The following is a 17,503-nucleotide window of genomic DNA, read 5'->3' on the forward strand; positions in this document are numbered from 1 at the left end:
ATGACCAGAGCTCTACTCCCTCTATAGTCAATTACTTATGACCAGAGCTCTTCTCCCTCTATAGTCAACTACTTATGACCAGAGCTCTTCTCCCTCTATAGTCAATTACTTATGACCAGAGCTCTTCTCCCTCTATAGTCAATTACTTATGACCAGAGCTCTACTCCCTCTATAGTCAACTACTTATGACCAGAGCTCTTCTCCCTCTATAGTCAACTACTTATGACCAGAGCTCTACTCCCTCTATAGTCAACTACTTATGACCAGAGCTCTTCTCCCTCTATAGTCAACTACTTATGACCAGAGCTCTTCTCCCTCTATAGTCAACTACTTATGACCAGAGCTCTACTCCCTCTATAGTCAACTACTTATGACCAGAGCTCTACTCCCTCTATAGTCAACTACTTATGAGCAGAGCTCTACTCCCTCTACAGTCAACTACTTATGACCAGAGCTCTACTCCCTCTATAGTCAACTACTTATGACCAGAGCTCTACTCCCTCTATAGTCAACTGCTTATGACCAGAGCTCTACTCCCTCTATAGTCAATTACTTATGACCAGAGCTCTACTCCCTCTATAGTCAATTACTTATGACCAGAGCTCTACTCCCTCTATAGTCAATTACTTATGACCAGAGCTCTACTCCCTCTATAGTCAACTACTTATGACCAGAGCTCTTCTCCCTCTATAGTCAACTACTTATGACCAGAGCTCTTCTCCCTCTATAGTCAATTACTTATGACCAGAGCTCTTCTCCCTCTATAGTCAATTACTTATGACCAGAGCTCTACTCCCTCTATAGTCAACTACTTATGACCAGAGCTCTACTCCCTCTATAGTCAACTACTTATGACCAGAGCTCTTCTCCCTCTATAGTCAACTACTTATGACCAGAGCTCTACTCCCTCTATAGTCAACTACTTATGACCAGAGCTCTTCTCCCTCTATAGTCAACTACTTATGACCAGAGCTCTACTCCCTCTATAGTCAACTACTTATGACCAGAGCTCTACTCCCTCTATAGGCAACTACTTATGACCAGAGCTCTACTCCCTCTATAGTCAACTACTTATGACCAGAGCTCTACTCCCTCTATAGTCAACTACTTATGACCAGAGCTCTACTCCCTCTATAGTCAACTACTTATGACCAGAGCTCTACTCCCTCTATAGTCAACTACTTATGAGCAGAGCTCTACTCCCTCTACAGTCAACTACTTATGACCAGAGCTCTACTCCCTCTATAGTCAACTACTTATGACCAGAGCTCTACTCCCTCTATAGTCAACTGCTTATGACCAGAGCTCTACTCCCTCTATAGTCAATTACTTATGACCAGAGCTCTTCTCCCTCTATAGTCAACTACTTATGACCAGAGCTCTTCTCCCTCTATAGTCAATTACTTATGACCAGAGCTCTTCTCCCTCTATAGTCAATTACTTATGACCAGAGCTCTACTCCCTCTATAGTCAACTACTTATGACCAGAGCTCTACTCCCTCTATAGTCAACTACTTATGACCAGAGCTCTTCTCCCTCTATAGTCAACTACTTATGACCAGAGCTCTGTTCCCTCTATAGTCAACTACTTATGACCAGAGCTCTACTCCCTCTATAGTCAACTACTTATGACCAGAGCTCTACTCCCTCTATAGTCAACTACTTATGACCAGAGCTCTTCTCCCTCTATAGTCAACTACTTATGACCAGAGCTCTACTCCCTCTATAGTCAACTACTTATGACCAGAGCTCTACTCCCTCTATAGGCAACTACTTATGACCAGAGCTCTACTCCCTCTATAGTCAACTACTTATGACCAGAGCTCTACTCCCTCTATAGTCAACTACTTATGACCAGAGCTCTACTCCCTCTATAGTCAACTACTTATGACCAGAGCTCTACTCCCTCTATAGTCAACTACTTATGACCAGAGCTCTACTCCCTGTATCGTGCACTACTTTGACCATTTGTTAAATGTCTGGAAGCGAAGGATATTCCAAAAGGCAGGTTTTTATGATTTTCTGACACTAGGTCCAAGTGCAGCCATCTGCAGTGGAACGCTGTGATCTATTTCACCAAAAGCAGATGCTGTCTGCATTCCAAATGGCTTCCTATTCCCTATATAGTGCACTACTTTTGACGAGAACCCTGTAGGTAGTGCACTATATAGGGAATCGGTTACCATTTGGGACGCAGAGCTGTGTGTCCACATCACGATAGGCAGACAAAGTTCACACAGTACAGCCAGATAGATAAAATAAGAAATTCCATCCAGGCGATATCAAAGCCAGTGTAACAGCTTTCCAATTTGATCAATGCGCTGCAATATTTACAAGACCAGTTGGTTCTTTTGGATCAAAAGTATATTCACTGGCCCATGTGGGAATCCAACCTGACACACACTCTCTCTCTCTCTCTCTCTCTCTCTCTCTCTCTCTCTCTCTCTCTCTGTCTCTCTCTCTCTCTCTCTCTCTCTCTCTCTCTCTCTCTCTCTCTCTCTCTCTCTCTCTCTCTCTCTCTCTCTCTCTCTCTCTCTCTCTCTCTCTCTCTCTCTCTCTCTCTATGTCTCTCTCTCTCTCTCTCTCTCTCTCTCTCTCTCTCTCTCTCTATGTCTCTCTCTCTCTCTCTGTCTCTCTCTCTCTCTCTCTCTCTCTCTCTCTCTCTCTCTCTCTCTCTCTCTCTCTCTCTCTCTCTCTCTCTCTCTCTCTCTCTCTCTCTCTCTCTCTCTCTCTCTCTCTCTCTGTCTCTCTCTCTCTCTCTCTGTCTCTCTCTCTCTCTCTCTCTCTCTCTCTCTCTCTCTCTCTCTCTGAAGGTACCACGTTCATCTGTACAAACAATAGTACGAAAGTATAAACACTATGGGACCACGCAGCCGTCATACCGCTCAGGAAGGAGATGCGTTCTGTCTCCTAGAGATGAACGTACTTTGGTGCGAAAAGTGCAAATCAATCCCAGAACAACAGCAAAGGACCTTGTGAAGATGCTGGAGGAAACAGGTACAAAAGTATCTATATCCACAGTAAACGAGTCCTATATCGACATAACCTGAAAGGCCGCTCAGCATGGAAGAAGCCACTGCTCCAAAACCACCATAAAAAAGCCAGACTACGGTTTGCAACTGCACATTGGGAAAAAGATCGTACTTTTTGGAGAAATGTCCTCTGATCTGATGAAACAAAAATAGAACTGTTTGGCCGTAATGACAAACGTTATGATTGGAGGAGAAAGGTGGATCCTTGCAAGCCGAAGAACACCATCCCAACCGTGAAGCACGGGGGTGGCAGCATCATGTTGTGGGGGTGCTTTGCTGCAGCAGGGACTGGTGCACTTCACAAAATAGATGGCATCATGAGACAGGAAAATTATGTGGATATATTGAAGCAACATCTCAAGACATCAGTCAGGAAGTTAAAGCTTGGTCACAAATGAGTCTTTCAAATGGACAATGACCCCAAGCATACTTCCAAAGTTGTGGCAAAATGCCTTAAGGACAACAAAGTCAAGGTATTGGAGTGGCCATCACAAAGCCCTGACCTCAATCCCATAAAACATTTGTGGGCAGAACTGAAAAAGTGTGTGTGAGCAAGGAGGCCTACAAACCTGACTCAGTTACACCAGCTCTGTCAGGAGGAATGGGCCAAAATTCACCCAACTTATTGTGGGAAGCTTGTGGAAGGCTACCCGAAACGTTTGACCCAAGTTAAAAAACTTAAAGGCAATGTTACCAAATACTAATTGAGTGTATGTAAATTTCTGACCCACTGGGAATGTGATGAAAGAAATGAAAGCTGAAATAAATCATTCTCTCTACTATTATTTTGACATTTCACTAAGACAGGGAATTTTTACTAGGATTAAATGTCAGGAATTGTGAAAAACTGAGTTTAAATGTATTTGGCTAAGGTGTATGTAAACTTCCGACTTCAACTGTATATGACCTTTGACCAGTGGTTCTGACCAAAAGTAGCACACAAGCTAAGAGTATTATGTAGCTGGGGAATAGGGCGCCATTTAGGCCACATCTGTGAATGTCCAATTTCAAGTGTTACAGTCAGGTCTAGAGGGTCTCAATAGGGAACATGCTGTATGGGAGATAAAGAACATGTTTAGGACAAGTCAGCCAGTCAGCCAGACAGCCAGTCAGCCAACCAACCAGCAAGTCAGTTAGCCAGCAAGTCAGCCAGCATGCCAGCCAGTGAGCCAGTCAGTCAGTAGTTAAAGCAGTTGGTCTGCGGACTACAACACTCTGCATTGTTTAGCTGGCTCATTACGGCTCCAGACATATAGCCACCTGGAACACTTGAGCCTATATACTGTAGGTTCATTTGGAGTCTCATACGAGCCACAAACACTGAATATACTGTTCTGTATGTCTATGTGTGTGTATACCAACTGATCCTAGGTCTGGTGTCTATGAAGAACTTCAACCCAGAGCGAGAATTTAGATGTGACTGCGATACTAAAATGCTTTGTTCTATGGAATGGGCAACTCATCTGGGTAAAGTCATGTAGTCAGAAAATAAAAGATGATGGCAGGATCTCCCATAACAGACCACAACGAGTTCTGTTTAAATGGTGGTCTTTTATGGGAGATGCCTTCTACCCAGAGCCTGTTTGTGTGTGGAGATGTCACGAAAGATGTCACAGAGAGAATACCCAGAAAAACATGACTAGATGATGTCATGCTGAAGGGAGAGGGACGAGGGAGAGGGACGAGGGAGAGGGAGAGGGAGAGGGAGAGGGAGAGAGAGAGAGAGAGAGAGAGAGAGAGAGAGAGAGAGAGAGAGAGAGAGAGAGAGAGAGAGAGAGAGAGAGAGAGAGAGAGAGAGAGAGAGAGAGAGAGAGAGAGAGAGAGAGAGAGAGAGAGAGAGAGAGAGAGAGAGAGAGAGAGAGAGAGAGAGAGAGAGGAACATGTCATGTAATGTTTCACCCTGCTGGCTGGCTGGTTAGAGGGTTATAATTACTGATGGGTTGTGGTCTTACCGCCACAGAGCTCTTCATGTCGCTAATAGGCAGAAAGACCAACTCCAGGGCTTTTTCCCAAATAGCACCCTATTCCCTATAGAGTGCACTACGTATGACCAGGGGCCATAGGGCTCTGATCAAAAGAAGTGCACAAAAGGCTATAGAAAATAGGGTACCATTTAGGAAAAAGCTCCAGACTCCCCCAAAATCACGTTTTGCCATTTATCCTTGGGCAGCGCCCGGCAACGGACCCTGTTGTTTTTCGTCATTCCTTTTCTATGCGGGCATGTTTTAAGACCTCTCACTCAATCCACATTCAGATCAGGGGGCCTACAATGAGTACCAGTGTTAGGCTAGGGATGTGTCCCGAATAGCACCCTATTCCCTATGTAGTGCACTACTTTTTACCGGAGCCCTATAGACCACTCATCAAAAGAAGTGCGCTATATAGGGAATAGGTTGCCATTTGGGATACAACCCATGTGTAAGGTTAGCTATCCCTCTGGGTTGGTCTATAAATGTAGTGGAGAGAAGTTGTATGTCTCTCATCAGATCTGTGCCTTTAGACGGTGTGCGTCCCAAATGGCATCCTTTTCCCTATATAGTGGACTACTTTTGACCAGAGCCTTATGTGCCCTGGTTGAAAATAGTGCAGTAAATAGGAAATATGGTGCCATTTGGGACCCATACATACACTAGCCTGCCTGGACAGTCCATCATGTCAGTGGGCGCTAACAGTGTCCAGTGATGTCACAGTTGGCAGTGATGCCACCATAACTCATGTTAGGGTTCAGTACAACTACGTCCCAAATAGCACCATATTACCTATTTAATGCGTCTACTTTTAACTAGAGCCCTATGGCCGTCTTATCATTGGACACACAAAGGTCCACTGGATTAACAGCTCATCTGACCTGTCTGTGATCACTGGGATAACGGGGGGATTATGTGTACTCCAATTACAGAATCTGGCAACCCCGGCCTTACTAAATGATGTCTGATGCCAGGAATAGGTATGGCATGGCAGTAATACTTGGCAACCCAGCTACCCCAGCAGCCAGTTGCAACCATAGTCTACTTTGCTTATTCATGATCCCTGAATGTCTGTTCATAGAATTTTTAAACGCAATTCTAGTTTTGATATCATAAAAAATAAAACGGGTATCCATAAGCTTATGAAACTATATCCAAACAGTTTGGTTTGTTAGATGTATTGTTTGTTAACTGCCTATACTGTAGATGGATCAGCGCTCTCAGACAGCCTGGCAAGCAGGAGCCTTAATCTGCATCCCAAATGGCACTCTATTTCCTACATAGTGCACTGCTTTTGACCAAAGCCCTATGGGCCCTTTTCAAAAGTAGAGCACTAAAAATGGAATAGGGTGCACTTGGGACATATCCTTGCACTCCATTTCAGAATTTATTGATTGTTATTTATAAAAATCCCCTCAAACGACCACTACTGACAGTCTAGTAGTCTACCAGTCGATGTTTTACCATCCGAGGCTAGCCTAAACCCTGCGCCGCCAACCCACCCACCCACCCACCCACTTTCATCTACACTCTGTGGTTACCCAAAGTTTTTCTAATGCCCATAAAATATAATAATTGCCTCTTGTTACAACAGATATGGCTGGGGCCTGCCCCCATTTTGAGCATTTGAGCAAAAGCTTGATTATTCAATGATGTTGTAATTGAGGGGGTCTTTCTTTCTTCTAATGTGACTTTCTCTCTTTCTTCTAATGTGACTTTCTCTCTTTCTTCTAATGTGACTTTCTCTCTTTTTTCTCCCGCTCTCTCTTTTTTCTCTGTGTCAGCGTCAGGCAGTCTGGGAGGCTGATGTGAAGGTGGTTAAAGGAGTAGGAGGAGGGAGCTCGTCCAGGGAGCTACTGGGACAGACGGGTGGACTGCTGCTAAGTGACTCCCTCTTCTCTAAAGAACTAGAAAACATGGGAAAACACCTCGCTGGTAGGCATCTATCTGGGTGTGTACGGTGTGTGTGTGTGGGGGGGGGGGGGGGGATTCTTTTTGTGACAGGGAGTGTTGTTTTTTTTTTTTACAGTGACAAACACTGTGGGTAACCCAGATCAAACACACACACACACACACACACACACACACACACACACACACACACACACACACACACACACACACACACACACACACACACACACACACACACACACACACACACACACACACACACACACACTCACAGTGATCCATTAAACGTCGCATATATGACAGAAAGAGAACATGGGGAGAGAGAGACACAGAATTAACCTAGCTCCTGCCAAAGAACATATTTGGGGCTTGTGCAGTTTGATTGGCTAATTAAAAACTGATCTGCCATTTAAAAGTGTCTGGAAAAAAAGAAAACATTTACCCCTCGGCATCTTTTATTAATTTAATAAATACAGCTCTGGTAAGTCGTTAAAACCTTCTGTGAAATTGACAGCATACACACACACACACACACACACACACACACACACACACACACACACACACACACACACACACACACACACACACACACACACACACACACACACACACACACACACACACACACACACACACACACTACTATGAACTGACACATTTTAATTTATAAAACCACACACACACACACACACACACACACACACACACACACACACACACACACACACACACACACACACACACACACACACACACACACACACACACACACACACACACACACACACACTTCGCATGCTGTGACCTGACACATTTTAAGTTCTTAGAACCATGACCAAAATATGGGAGCAGTCACTGTGCCTTTCCATCAGGCTTGATCTCTCTCCTCTCTTTGAACGATGGTTGACGTGACGTCTGTCTGGGTGACTCTCTGAGACGTTCGTCACGGTCGTTACGGGTGGCTGCGACGTAGATTATTAATTTATTAACCAGATGAAAGTAGACCAAAGAGTGAAGTCGCCATCCACAGTCAACCTAAGACATGTGTCACCCAATTGTTTGTTTCTGCACATTCCTCCTTTAAGCTGTGGTTATCTCTTCTGTGTCCCAAAAGGGTTTATAAGGGTCTATATTCCCTTATTACTGTAGTGCACTACAGGCCCTGGTCAAAGTAGTGCACTATATAGGGAATAAAGTGCCGTTTGGGATGCAGCCTCTGCTGCACGTGTCTAAATTCTAGGGTAATGTCCAGCATTTTGACCACACTTAGTGTAACTATTAATGTCACGCAGAGGCACTCACAGCTGGTAAATGTCTTCTGCGTCTTCTCAGACCTCAGCTCATCTGCTCATTGGTAGCCTGTTGTATGTATGGGTCTGTCTCCCTCACACAGGGCTTTCACTAGCAAAACAGAACCCTGTCTGGCACTTTGGGGACACAGTGGGGAGGCCCTATGTTGGCAACATGCACACTTTGAGCTTTTGAAAATGCCACTGCTGTGTATCTCATAATTCAAAAACGTATCGGCTCATTGGTAGCCTGTTATATGTCTCTCCCTCACAGTCCCGTCAGGAGAATAATAAACTGGCTGACTTTGGGACACAAGAGGAGGCCCTGTGTTGGCAACACGTTCACTTTGAGCAGCTAGTAAAGGCTCTTAAAAATATCACTGTTGAGTGTCTCAATAATTAATCTCCACAGCGATAGACTATTGTCTCCCACACCCTCCTACTGATTGCACTGAGGTAGAGGTTTCTCTTAACCACAGATCTAAGATCTGATTACTCAACTCCCAATACTCTCCGTAACCATTAAATGGATAAAAAAAAGATCTGACCCTGTATAAGCAGTTAGGGGCAACTTCTCTACCTACTCCACTGAACTAAATGCAATGTCTTAGCAATTTCCCTCAGGGGCTAATATTCCAAACTTCTGCCTAAGTGAAAATGTAAGTGTAAGTTAGGATTTTCCCCTGAGTGTATAGAGATGTGTACACTGCCTGGCACTATGGGGCATGAGAGAAGTCCTTAAAGTCGTTGTGTTGACAACATGGCACACTTTGCACTCTTTCTTTATGAAACACCCTCAAGCCATCAGATGGCATTGATTTCTAGTTGTTTTACTTAAGTTAGGCTGTATTGAATCAGGGGGCTCCCCACCAGGCAGTTGAAGGGAGACGTTGAACAACTTAATTCCCTGTCTTTCATGCCTCTATTAGCTGCTAATCTGTTCCATGTTTCAACCCACCGCCTCTCCTTTTATCTCCTCTCTCACCCCAAATGATGTGGTCATGGTGCATTCCCCTTCTACTAGTCCGTTTTTGAAATAAAATTAGGTTAATCTACTTTCTTTTGTAATCCCTGTGGACATAAGTAATAGGTTACTTTTTCCCACCAAAAGATCCCATTTGATTATTAGACATGTCTCAAGTAGAATACTAGGATTGCAGAATTCCGGTAACTTTTCCAAGATCCCCAGGTTTTCCAGAAATACCGTTTGGAGAATTCCAGTTGGTGAATTACCTCATTGCTTAATTCTCCTGATTACGGGAATCCTCCAACGAGGAGTTCTGGAAAACTTTTTTCAGAATTTTGGGAAAGTCACCAGAATTTAGCAACCCTAATCTCTTTGATGATTGAAGTCTGTGCGTAATACTAGCTTTAGTCCTATGATATGGAATGTGAATAGTCAGAGCAGTTGGCTAATAAAACATGCTGTTTACCGACCTGGAACCAGTCTAGGCTTAGTCTGACTGCCAGTCTGTTTGTCTTATCATGCCAACTCCTTGTCGCTCCTTGTTATGCCAAACAAAGGCAGCAATGGAGTAGTCTTGAGCACACACAGATCTGGGATCAGTTTTAGGGTAATGCTAAAACTGATGATTCATGATAATTCTCCTCTCCGTTCTACATCATTTATCTGTAATCATGTTGTTTAATGTTATTCAGGGAGTACATCTCATTCTGGCCGACACCATGCAGATTTTATCCAAACGAAAAGAGATGACTGATTCGTTAACGTGTGTGTGTGTGTGCGTGCCTGTGCGTGTGCCCGCCAGTGTGCCTGTCTTTAAAGTTTCCATTTTGGAGAGGTTGGAAGCCGGAGTCAATAAAGCATTGCATGTGATCTAACAGTTGTAAGGGTGTTGTAATGCTGTGGTCCTGCACTCTATCACTAAATACCTTCTCTTTCTGATCAAAGAGTTTCTCCTTGATGATATCTGCCTCCTCCCTCCCACCCGCCTTGTGCTAAGTGCATTTGAGTCCTGATGCCTCCAACCTTGATTGTCTTTTAAACAATTGTCATCACTTATTTTAGTCTGGAGGCCAGGCATCAGCCCAGACTGTGAACACAGAGCACAGTACTTGAACTACAGCGAGTTAATCAAGATACAGATAAATACATTCCTGATTTTTAGAATGTGTCCCAAATGGCACCCTTTTTCCCTTTATAGTGCACTACTTTTGACAAGGACTCTGGTGAAAAGTAGTGCACGATACAGGGAACAGTGTGCCATTTGGGACGTCGTCTTAGATGTTTAATAAACGGGATGTGAGAGCCATGTTTTAATTGGAGAGGACAGGAGGAGGAGTGGAAGGGGAACTATCTTCGTCACACTTACAGTAACAGCATGACTGCATCAACACCCAAATCATTTACGATCAGGAAGAACGATTTTCCAAACCGAGCGAAAGAATGCTTTTGTTTATCATAACATCAGTAAGAAGCTCAAGATGATCATATCGGCTTTATGGGAACCGATTATTTATCAGCATATCCTGTTTAGTTGAATCAAACACCAACTATATTGGTCATGGTAGAATGGGTGCTGTGTGGGAGAGTATGACATTTCACGCCCTCATACCTATGACACTACTTCATTTTCTTCACTGCTTATAAACACTCGCATAACACTGACCGAAATATGTCATTATAAAAGCAGCTTCCTGTACAGTTTCTCAACATTAGAAGTAGTTGTGTATTCATTTATCACTTGCTGTGTACAGTTGGATATTCAAGTCGCTTCCTATAGGTTTACATTTGGTGTTTCAGTAGATGTTTCCTGTTTTCTCAAGTTACTAACCCAGATCTGACACTGTGATGAAATAGTATGGCAATGCATGAAGAACCCATGTACAGTGCCTTCAGAAAGTTTTCACACCCTTGACTTTTTCCATATTTTGTTGTGTTACAGCCTGAATTTAAAATGTATTAAATTTCTTTTTTTTTTGTCACTGGCTTACACACTATAGAGCACCACAGTATGAGTCATACTACCCATAAAAACTAGCAGTCAAAGAGGGAAATGGTTCCAATTGTTTTTCCACAATTCATTTTTCCCATAGGGGATTTTAGAAACACTTCAAATAAGGGCTGTGTTTTGTGTAGGCTACCCCGGTGTGACGTTTTGCTAACTCTGTAAATCTCTCGACGCGATTTATCTGGAGCTAAACCTGCAGATAGCACTTCTTAGTCAATCGATCAATAATATAATACTTTTATCAGAATATTTATCTTTAATTTACAATCCGTAGAAACTATGAGAATAGAAAGGTTCAGAACATTTGTGAAACATCACAGCACAGTTGAAAAATATATAGCAAATAGAAATCAAAACTAAATGGTGTTCGTAGATAGATGGGAGGAGTTGAGTGGAGCTAAAGGGTGGGACTAAAAACAACACGATAACTCATGTAAAATATACACTGTCCGTAAAATGTATATATGTTCAGAACTGGATGGTCTTTAGAGATACTGTAGATAGGAGGGGTTGAGGGTAGCTCAAGGATGGGATTAAAAACAAACAAAAGATAACTATTGTAAAACACACTGTTTTCCTTAAAATGTACACTAACGTTGAAAAGTTTGGCGTCACTTAGAAATGTTCTTGTTTTTGAAAGGAAAGCAATTTTTTTTGTCCATTAAAATAACAACAAATTGATCAGAAATACAGTGTAGACATTGTTAATGTTGTAAATGACTATTGTAGCTGGAAACGGTTTATTCTTTTATGGAATATCTACTGTACAGTCATGGCCAAAAGTTTTGAGAATGACACAAATATTCATTTTCACAAAGTCTGGTGCCTCAGTTTGTATGATGGCAATTTGCATATACTCCAGAATGTTATGAAGAGTGATCAAATGAATTGTAATTAATTGCAAAGTCCCTCTTTGCCATGCAAATGAACTGAATCACAAAAGAACATTTCCACTGCATTTCAGCCCTGCCACAAAAGGATCAGCTGTCATCATGTCAGTGATTCTCTCGTTTACACAGGTGTGGGTGTTGACGAGGACAAGGCTGGAGATCACTCTGTTATGCTGATTGAGTTTGAATAACAGACTAGAAGCTTCAAAAGGAGGGTGGAGCTTGGAATCATTGTTCTTCCTCTGTTAAACATGGTTACCCGCAAGGAAACACATTGCTTTGCACAAAAAGGGCTTCACAGGCAAGGATATTGCTGCCAGTAAGATTGCACCTAAATCAACCATTTATTGGATCATCAAGAACTTCAAGGAGAGCGGTTCAATTGTTGTGAAGAAGGCTTCAGGGCGCCCAAGAAAGTCCAGCAAGCGCCAGGACCATCTCCTAAAGTTGATTCAGCTGCGGGATCGGGGCACCACCAGTACAGAGCTTGCTCAGGAATGGCAGCAGGCAGGTGTGAGTGCATCTGCACGCACAGTGAGGCGAAGACTTTTGGAGGATGGCCGGGTGTCAAGAAGGGCAGCAAAGAAGCCACTTCTCTCCAGGAAAAACATCAGGGACAGACTGATATTCTGCAAAAGGTACAGGGATTGAACTGCTGAGGACTGGGGTCATTTTCTCTGATGAATCCCCTTTCCGATTGTTTGGGGCATCCGGAAAAAAGCTTGTCCGGAGAAGACAAGGTGAGCGCTACCATCAGTCCTGTGTCATGCCAACAGTAAAGCATCCTGAGACCATTCATGTGTGGGGTTGCTTCTCAGCCAAGGGAGTGGGCTCACTCACAATTTTGCCTAAGAACACAGCCATGAATAAAGAATGGTACCAACACATCCTCTGAGAGCAACTTCTCCCAACCATCCAGGAACAATTGGTGACGAACAATGCCTTTTCCAGCATGATGGAGCACCTTGCCATAAGGCAAAAGTGATAACTAAGTGGCTCGGGGACCAAAACATCGATATTTTGGGTCCATGGCCAGGAAACTCCCCAGACCTTAATCCCATTGAGAACTTGTGGTCAATCCAAAAGAGGCGGTGGACAAACAAAAACCCACCAATTCTGACAAACTCCAAGCATTGATTAAGCAAGAATGGGCTGCCATCAGTCAGGATGTGGCCCAGAAGTTAATCCAGGGCGGATTGCAGAGGTCTTGAAAATGAAGGGTCAACTCTGCAAATATCGACTCTTTGCATCAACTTCATGTAATTGTTTAAAAAAAGCCTTTGACACTTATGAAATGCTTGTCACTATACTTCAGTATTCCATAGTAACATCTGACAAAAATATCTAAAGACACTGAAGCAGTAAACTTTGTGGAAATTAATATTTGTGTCATTCTCAAAACTTGGCCACGACTGTACATAGGCATACAGAGGCCCATTATCAGTAACCATCCCTCCTGTGTTCCAATGGCACGTTGTGTTAGCTAATCCAAGTTTATCATTTTAAAAGACTAATTGATCATTTGAAACCCTTTTGCAATTATGTTAGCACAGCTGAAAACTGTGGTGCTGATTAAATAAGCAATACAACTGGCCTTTAGACTAGTTGAGTATCTGGAGCATCAGCATTTGTGGGTTCGATTACAGGCTCAAAATGGCCAGAAACAAAGGACTTTCTTCTGAAACTCATCAGTCTATTCTTGTTCTGAGAAATGAAGGCTATTCCATGCGAGAAAATGCCAAGAAACTGAAGATCTCGTACAATGCTGTGTACTACTACCTTCACAGAACAGCGCAAACTTGCTCTAACCAGAATAGAAAGAGGAGTGGGAGGCCCCGGTGCAAAACTGAACAAGAGGACAAGTACATTAGAGTGTCTAGTTTGAGAAACAGACGCCTCACAAGTCCTCAACTGGCAGCTTCAATAAATAGTACCCGCAAAACACCAGTCTCAATGTCAACAGTGAAGAGGCGACTCCGGGATGCTGGCCTTCTGTCCAGTGTCTGTGTTCTTTTGCCCGTCTTAATCTTTTCTGTTTATTGGCCAGTCTGAGATATGGCTTTTTACCTCTGCCTAGAAGGCCAGCATTCCGGAGTCAGCTCTTCACTGTTGACGTTGAGACTGGTGTTTTGCGGGTACTGAACAGTTGATGTTGAGACGTGTCTGTTACTTGAACTCTGTGAAGAATTTATTTGGGCTGCAATTTCTGAGGCTGGTGACTCTAATGAACTTGTCCTCTGCAGCAGAGGTACCTCTGGGTCTTCCTTTCCTGTGGCGGTCGTCATGAGAGCCAGTTTCATCATAGCGCTTGATTGTTTTTGTGACTGCTCTTGAAGAAACGTTCAAAGTTCATGAAATGTTCCCCATTGACTGACCTTTATGTCTTAAAGTAATGATGGACTGTCGTTTCTCTTTGCTTATATGAGCTATTCTTGCCATAATATGGACTTCGTCTTTTACCAAATAGGGCTATCTTCTGTATACCACCCTTACTGTACCGTGTCACAACACAACTGATTGGCTCAAATGCATTAAGAAGAAAATAAATTCCACAAATGAACTTTTAACAAGGCACACCTGTTAATTGATATGCATTCCATGTGGCTACTCTTTCATGAAGCCGGTTGAGAGAATGCCAAGAGTGTGCAAAGCTGTCATCAAAGCTGTCGTTATAAAAAAATTAAAATTATCCCAACCCTACCACCCCTCCCCTGATTGGAGTAAACTAAAGGACAACAATACTTCTACTGCTACTTACAGATATTTTTGCTCACATGTACAGTACATGTAGTTGAATAATTATACATACTGTACTGTATATTCCTAATTTCCTCTTTCTGCAAGTGCTGGATTTTCACATACAGAGTCCAATCAACTATTAATTCTGATCTTAACTCCAACCCTCTGATGTCCACAGATTAACCCATCTTTCTCAGTATAATAACATTTAGCTATTTCCCTTTGCAATACCACCCTCCATTTTACTGTGAGGTCTTATAAGGGTCTTGAGCCTCCCTATTTGTACTGATATTGCCCTAAAAAGAATGACTTTACCCAAAAGTATAATGATTTTTCCCATTGACTGATCAAGGTTTTTCCGATCCCCAAACAGCACAGTTTGCAGGTTCATCTGAACCCTGATATTATGACATAACAACCATTCCTGGACCTGACTCCAAGAGTGAGCCACCGATGGACAGTACCAGAAACCATGTTCTATTGATTCTGTTTCCTCGTGGCAGAGTCTGTGTAAGGCTGACTGTTCAATGCCCCATCTATTAAGCATTGTCTTTGTAGCAAGTATTTTATATAATATCTGTCAGGACCCGGTGCGAGAAACAGTCACTAATAATCGTCAGAACCCAGAAGATGAGGCAGACACAGCAGTACTAGAGATGGTGGTTTAATTAAAGAACAAAATCTTCAGGCAAAGAAACTAAATCCACAATGTCCAAAAATAAAGCCAAGAGGCACAAAATGGAAATCCTCCAAAATACAAAAGAAACTCCACAAAGTGGTACAAAACAGCAGGGAAAAAACAAACCTCAAAAGACTACTCAAAATATACACAAGAACTAAACCAGAGAACCTCTGGAAAATCCAATAAAAGAAATATCTGTAAAGAACAAGGCTTGGGCTGAGGCTGGGTGCTAACTTACAAACACTGAGCAAGGAACTGAGGAACACACAGGGTATAAATACTAACAAGGGAATGACCTACAGGTGCAAACAATAATTAGAGCAAGAAAAACAAAAGGTACAAAAAAGGTGCAATGGGGACATCTAGTGACCAAAACCCGAACAGTCTTGGCCAAAACCTGACAGAATCCCCCTCCTAGGAACGGCTCCTGACGTTCCTACCAGCCTTCTCAGGGTGGAGGGTCCTGAACTGACGAATGAGGTCAGGGTCCAGTATGTCCTTGGCAGGAACCCAGGAGCGCTCCTCGGGACCGTAGCCTTCCCAGTCCACCAGATACTGCCAGGACCGCTGCACCCGGCGGGAATCCAGTATCCGGTGGACGGTATAAGCCGACTGGCCACCGATGACACGGGGCGGAGGGGGAGGTCTGCCTGCCGGGATAAGGGGAGAAAAAACAACAGGTTTTAATAAAGAAATGTGAAATGTTGGATTGATCTTAAGGGATCTGGGTAAGTGCAGGCGAAAAGTAACGGGATTGACTCTCCTGGCAATCTTAAAGGGACCGATGAACCTCTGGGACAGCTTGCGAGACTCCACCCGTAGTGGTAAGTTCTTAGTTGAGAGCCATACTCTCTGGCCGGGGTACAGGGTAGGACCGGGACGGCGACGTCTGTTGGCTTGTCGTTGGTACTGCTGAGAGGAACGCAGAAGATTAAGACGTGCCTTCTTCCACGTAAGCCGACAGCGTCTGATGAACCTCGAGGCTGAAGGCACTCTGACTTCTGCCTCCTGGTCCGGGAACAATAGAGGCGCATAGCCAAACTGACACTCATGCGGGGATATACCAGTGGAGGAGGAGCACAAGGTGTTGTGCGCGTACTCGGCCCAAACAATGAAGGATGACCATGTGGACGGGTTGTTGGAAACCATGCATCTGAGGGTGGTTTCCAGCTCCTGATTCATCCTCTCAGTTTGGCCATTGGACTCCGGATGGTACCCTGAAGATAAACTGGCCGTGGCCCCTATGAGTTGGCAGAAGGCCTTCCAAAACCTTGAGGCGAACTGGGGACCTCTGTCGGAAACCATATCTTGCGGAATCCCAAAGACTCGGAACACATGGTTAATCACCAACTCAGCTGTTTCCTTGGCAGAAGGTAATTTGGTCAAGGGAACAAACCTGGCCGCCTTAGAAAACCTGTCGATGATGACTAGGATCGTAGTATTACCATGGGACGGAGGAAGGCCAGTAATAAAGTCCAACGAGATATGGGACCAGGGTCGGTGGGGAATAGATAAAGGGTGAAGGAGTCCTTGAGGGCGGAGGTGAGAAGATTTGCCCTGGCAGCACACGGAACAGGCCTTGACGAAAGTGGCAACGTCTTCTTTTATGGTGGGCCACCAGAACTTACGCTGGATGAACTCCAAGGTGCGACCTACGCCCGGGTGACAGGTGAGGCGAGAGGAGTGCCCCCACAGAAGGACTTGGGACCTTGCTGCCTTGGGAACAAACAACCGATTAGCAGGACCTCCTCCAGGGCCCGGTTCGATGGCTTGAGCTTGTTTCACGGTATCCTCCACTTGCCACGAGATCGGAGCCACGATCTTAGCGGCCGGAAGGACAGTCATGTCAGTATCTTCTCGAATGGCAGGAGAGTAGACTCGTGACAAGGCATCCGGTTTGAGATTCTTCGACCCGGGTCTATAGGTGAGAATAAACTGGAATCGGCTGAAGAAAAGAGACCATCGAGCTTGTCTGGAGTTCAACCGCTTCGCCTGCTGGATATACTCCAGATTTT

At 43.9% G+C, this 17,503-nt stretch overlaps 1 protein-coding gene across 9 annotated transcripts in view; it reads left to right on the forward strand.

Annotated features, from left to right (window-relative positions):
- The window catches only part of c10h8orf34 (chromosome 10 C8orf34 homolog), a 198,727-nt gene that overhangs the window by 165,702 nt on the left and 15,522 nt on the right, over positions 1 to 17,503 (forward strand). For all 9 annotated transcript variants that reach the window (XR_011666439.1, XR_011666438.1, XR_011666441.1 and 6 more), the window contains exon 11: positions 6,784 to 6,934. Coding sequence is in view for 3 of the 9 variants with exons in the window: in XM_071328775.1 (XP_071184876.1) it covers positions 6,784 to 6,934 (151 nt within the window). In the remaining 6 variants the exon portion in view is untranslated. The remainder of the gene's footprint in view (positions 1 to 6,783; positions 6,935 to 17,503) is intronic.

This window comes from Salvelinus alpinus, chromosome 10, assembly GCF_045679555.1.
Source record: "Salvelinus alpinus chromosome 10, SLU_Salpinus.1, whole genome shotgun sequence".
In the NCBI taxonomy this organism is placed as follows: domain Eukaryota; kingdom Metazoa; phylum Chordata; class Actinopteri; order Salmoniformes; family Salmonidae; genus Salvelinus; species Salvelinus alpinus.